This window comes from Olea europaea, chromosome 6, assembly GCF_002742605.1.
Source record: "Olea europaea var. sylvestris chromosome 6, O_europaea_v1, whole genome shotgun sequence".
In the NCBI taxonomy this organism is placed as follows: Eukaryota; Viridiplantae; Streptophyta; class Magnoliopsida; order Lamiales; family Oleaceae; genus Olea; species Olea europaea.
Genome location: NC_036242.1, coordinates 17,718,632 through 17,724,238, shown reverse-complemented (window position 1 = coordinate 17,724,238; position 5,607 = coordinate 17,718,632). Strand labels below are relative to the sequence as shown.

At 35.5% G+C, this 5,607-nt stretch overlaps 1 protein-coding gene across 1 annotated transcript; it reads right to left on the bottom strand.

Moving 5' to 3' along the window:
- Positions 1-445: 445 nt before the first annotated feature.
- Positions 446-1,917, bottom strand: LOC111396040 (protein EXORDIUM-like 5). Its single transcript, XM_023022298.1, has one exon. The coding sequence runs from the start codon at positions 1,842-1,844 to the stop codon at positions 672-674; it is 1,173 nt and encodes a 390-aa protein (XP_022878066.1). The 5' UTR covers positions 1,845-1,917; the 3' UTR covers positions 446-671.
- Positions 1,918-5,607: the final 3,690 nt, after the last annotated feature.

Sequence of the window (5,607 nt, the reverse complement as noted above, 5' to 3'; positions counted from 1 at the left end):
AAAGTGGGACCACTCATATTGCTCTCACATTGCATTTGCCTTTATTATTTAAATGTTGAATATTATTTGATTTTTTTAAACAAAGAAAACTTCTGTTCGGTAGATATTGAAATCAAATTTTTAATAAATTTTGATGAAAATTGATAAAATTTATAATTGAAAAATTGTTAATTTCATGAAATATAACTTAATTTAAAATCTGAATTTATCCCTTGCTTAAGGCCCATTCTGATAAGAAAATGTATTTTCAATTATTATTTTTTTGACAGAATGTGTAGTCGAAAAAAAAATTCATTTACGTATAATATTATTCATATAAAATATGTGATTAAAAATAAGTTGCATAAAAATGTGTTTTTGAAAAATATGAAAACTTTCATCCCCTATCCTAAATTTGTCGTTTTCTCCTTCTAAATCCATATTCTCGATTTGAATTTGAACGCCCTTTTGCGGAAAACCAGTTCTTCTTTGACAATAAAGGACACAATCTTCAATAAGAAACACATATATCTTGTAAACGTACAAAATATTATTGTAAACAAAGAATTAAAAAGAACTGAATTTTGTCTTCTTCCCCTCTTCCTCCTCCGCCACCACCATCCCTTCACCTCCACTCGCTCACTGAAAATTTTGTGCATATATATATAAATATATCTCCCATACTGGCCAGTCTAGTCTAAAGCATTGGGACCGGCACAGGCCTTGAGAACTGGATCCCATATCCACTGAACCAAAAACTTTCTACCACTTATCCCATTCAAATTGTAAGTCCGGCCTTGTTTATCCCTCATCACCTGCCCAATGAAACCTCCGCCACCGCCTGTCCCGTAAAGCCCTTCGCACAGATCCCCTATTTCCGTCGGTGCCATAGGATCTTCGCCGGCGTACCAAGCATTCACCAGTGGGTTAGACGACAATTCTGCCAGTTCGTGACCTATCACGCTTATCATCCCATCAACTCCGATGTCGCCGTTTGGTGGGTTCAGCGCCCCAGGACCTCCACCTCCCATGTAACCCGGTACTGCAAATGGGTATGCACAGACTTCAGGGCACTGTTTGCCGGAGTTTCCGACCCAAGCATAGGGCAATGTGTAACCCACCATTGATGGGAAGGTGAAGTAATGGAATCCACAAACTGCCCGGCAAAAATCTTGCATTGTCACGTCAACCGAGGTCAAGATTAGGTAGATACCCTTCTTGTGGTCGATAGGGAAGGGCTTTGATCGGACTGCGGTGGCGATGACATCCTGGATTGAAAGGCGGGTGAGTTGGGTACCGTGGGAGTAGAGATGGTCAGTGTACTCACCAGCAAGGAGGACAGAGCGTGAGATGTTGGCTCCCGTCTGATCTGTATAGAGGGATACAGTCTGCCACCACTCCGCCACCGAAGGCGAAGATTGGTTGGTGGCGGAGATAGAGAATAAAAAGTCCTTGATTAACGTCTTCTGAGATGCGGCCCACTTCCCATACCATATAAGGTATATGTTGATCGGAGATGACAACACCGGACCCATGTGGTATCGTAGATTAACGAGGTCCGATGAACCCTCGAACTTGTGGGAAGCAGAGAATGATTTGGGTGGCAGCTTATACTGAGGTTGTACATGAAGAGTCTGGACTGTAGATTTAGCATCATTGACAAGAAATAACGAGGAAAAGAATAAAAGACGAATCAACATAATAACGAGAAAATGGTGGAGCGAAATGTGAATCTGTGGAATGGATTGGGAGTTATAAAGGACGGAATCATGGTAAGTTGCAAGAAAATTTTGCCCACTTTCTTGACATATCAAACTGCTTAGAAAATAGTCAATTTTTACATCCAAATCACTTGTTGTAGTCATTGCATTTGTCAACTAGGTAGACAAAATTTTCTGTTAAAAGTGGCTTAGAAAGTGTTTGGTAAGGATCAAAATTAGATTTTTTTTAGTACATTATAATCGAAATTTTTAAAATGTGTAATTCAAAAATTGTAACATCCATGAAAAATGTTGTTAATACTTAACATTAATTGTTTGAGATGAAAATAAGATATTAATCCCAGCCAAACAAACTTTTAATCCTAAAGATGATGTGACTGAAGGAAATGAGCTGGTCATAGCTGCCTGCCGTGTACATGATGGATCCATTCATTGATCGGAGATGACAACACCGGACCCATGTGGTATCGTAGATTAACGAGGTCCGATGAACCCTCGAACTTGTGGGAAGCAGAGAACGATTTGGGTGGCAGCTTATACTGAGGTTGTACATGAAGAGTCTGGACTGTAGATTTAGCATCACTCTTTTTCTCTCTCTTTTTTTATTTCAATTTTTTTTTTTTTTTTTTTTTTTTTTTTTTTTTTTTTTTTTTTAACGATATAGTTTTTCAATAAAATAATTTTACATAAATCAATTTTTTTCTTTTTTTCTTTTTTAAATTGCAAAGTCTCCTAAAAATTGATATTACAAAATTTATTTTTCCAAAATATGAAACTTATATGAACCCTTAATTAGCGCAAAGTCTATGTTATATTATCAAACCCCCACTTGCACCTACCTCCTCAAAAAAATTTCTAATCTTCATTTACTTATTATTTTATTAATCTTTTTATACCTCAATTTATTAAGAGCTCGTTTGGTACGGATTAAAAATCTGATTTTAATATAAATCAAAGTCAAATAATCAATATTAACCACATTTTTTATGGGTTCCATAATTTTTCAACCATATATTTCAAATATTTCTATTACAATCTACTAAAAAATATAATTTTAGTACGCACCAAACACCCTCTAACTCTTCTTGTTAGCAAATATAAAGACGGTGACTTGTATTAATATCTTCTTATTTGTATAAGTTTTAGGAACAATTATTCCTCATTTGATTGTCTAAAAATCAAATTTTTAATAAATATTGATAAAATCTATAGTTGAAAAGTTGCAAAAAATGACAATAGTATGTTTGTTTTGGTTGTGTGTCTTAATTATAAGAAATGTTAACGGTTAAACTAACATTTTGAAGCAATTAAACTAACATTTTGAAGCAATTATTTGATTGTGTTACATGTTCGCTTATCACTTAGCTGCATACTACATCATTTTACAATAAACAAGTATTGCAACAAAATCTATGAGCTCAAACTAGCTTTAACTCTGATTATTGTCCAAATGAGAATTCTTAAGCTAGAATTGCTTTCTCGAACTCGAGGTTATTTGTATGAATAATGAATGACATAAGAAAAAGTCACAACTCGATAGGAGTTGAGTTATTGTCAATATTTATTAACACTACTTTCTTGTATTTTATGATCTTGTTTAGCCTCATTCTTTTCAAATTTTAATGATTGGAACAGTATTTTTCGAAAAATGTGTGGTTGAAAAAGAATGAAAAGTTTTTTGTTTGTGTATAATATTATTTTATGAAAAATTTTATGATTGAAAATAAGAGAGAAAGAATGAAAAGGAGAATGGAGGCCCAATGGAGCTATATCTCTTGAACGAGTTTGAAAAATAAAAGGTGACTTGCAACCTCAGCGTGGAAAGTTCGATTCCTGATCAACGAAGTGAGGAGGATTCTCTTGGGGCTAGGAATATAAATCAAGTGGGAACCTGGGTACCTCCTCGAGTCATTGAGAGGTCGGTGGTTAGAGATCCAAGATTTAGTCTGACGAAGCGGAGACACGGGTATTAAAACAAAAATAAATAAATAAATAAATAAAAGAGGAGTGCTTTGACGCGTTAAAGATAATTTACTTACCTTGAAAGTGATAAAAAAAGATTCCAAAGTTTTAAAAATATCTAGAGGAAAGTTTGAAAAGTTGAAAAGGACATGTCTAAATCCAAAGCCTAGCACATGACAGCACCAAGATAAAAGAAGAGCAATCATCGCTGTCGCGCAAGATTTGACAAAATATCTCATTTTAAGGTCCCCACAAAGAGAAGCTGGTAAGAATAATGTTATTTATACAATAATTTTTATTTTTGACAGCATCGTTGTCAATATTATATGTGTCAAATACGTGTTGGTTGGAAATATACATTATTTTTTAACCTCTTCGGTGAAAACATGACACATGACGTGTTGTCAACGATGTAAAAAATTTTGTACACCAATCATGATTGGGTAAGAATATCTACAGCTGTGTACTTAAACATGTTCCTTTTATAAACCGATCCCAATCTGCAGCCTCTAACCATGGCCAGGTGACAGTTCTCCATTTTGGCACATGTTTCTTTTCAACTTTAATCTGTTAGTGGGAGACAGTTACTTTTGCAATGGGAATAATTTTTATTTTTATTTTCAATTTTCACTATGTAGAATGTTAGAAAAATGAATTGCTTGTTAGAGATTTTCAAAAAATGTCATTTTGGACATTGTGGATTTATCGTAACACCTATTCAAGTCATGGATCATGAATAGGACAATGGTTTTAAGGAACGGATCGAAGAAGCGAAGAAACGGAGTGGCTGACCGGTCAAGGCCGCAATGGTGCAGCCTGCCTGCAGTCGGCTTCTGCCAACTAGTAAGGCATGCGGCCGAAGCCGAAGCAATACTTGTTACAGCCTTCTGCAACAAACATGCATGTTCGTGGTTTCAACCATTTTTTGGCCCTTTTTGTATCCTAGTTCAATATGTAACTTGTGTTCGACTTCGTGAGTGGACAGTACAAATGACAAATAGATTTCATTCTATTTTGGAGGCATTTTACTTTCCAGTGTGTTTCAATGCTAGTCACGGCAAATATAGTCTAAAGAAAGCATCAACACGCCACTTGAAATCTACTGCATGTTTTCCGGTTCTGTTCGAGTATATGTTGATGTTCTTCCAACATCAACTTATTCTTTTCGGGGTCGTAGAGATATATGCACCAATAATCTTATGTAAACAATGTTTTGCAATGGTACAACTCATGTCCTCTCCAAGAGTTCGCAGTAGATTAAATCAAGTTAGGACCGTTAAATAAAGATCAAAACGGGGCTCTTGCTACAATCAAATTAGAAAGTGGTATCCAAATGACTAATAGGATTCAGGTTTTTATAATTAAGTATGGAATGAATGTTTTAACTTCGTTATATATTAATTATAGTTGATTGTATCCATTCTGTTTCAATTTATAGTTGGAAGTAATAAGATCTTTGATAGTATATAATTGGTATATGTACCACAAGTCATTTCTTATGGGAAAAGCTCGAAAAATTCACTGAAATGGACTTCTAAAGATTGGCTAACAATGCTGAATCTAGCGAGTGTATGGTGTAGATATGACCCAACCGAGGATCAAATTGTCTAACTCGATGCTAGATCTTATGATCTCGGTTATGGTGTTTGAAGCTAATATGATGGAATACCCAAGAAAATGGTGGACCAACATGATCACCACACAATCAAAGTTGGTGACATAGAGATGTTTTAATTTTACATTCCGATCCCTGGGAAGAAATGTCCTAGTTTCTTTTAACAGAATGCAAGCAAAGGTGTCAAGGAATCAGGGCCAAGCAGCGAGCAGAAGCTCATGGCTCATATGTAAACCGGCAAAAAAAATTTGGCTTTTTTTGCCTGACCCGAACCAAAGCCCAATTGAAATTTTGAGGCTTGGCTCTGGCTTTTGGCTCGAGTTTTACCAA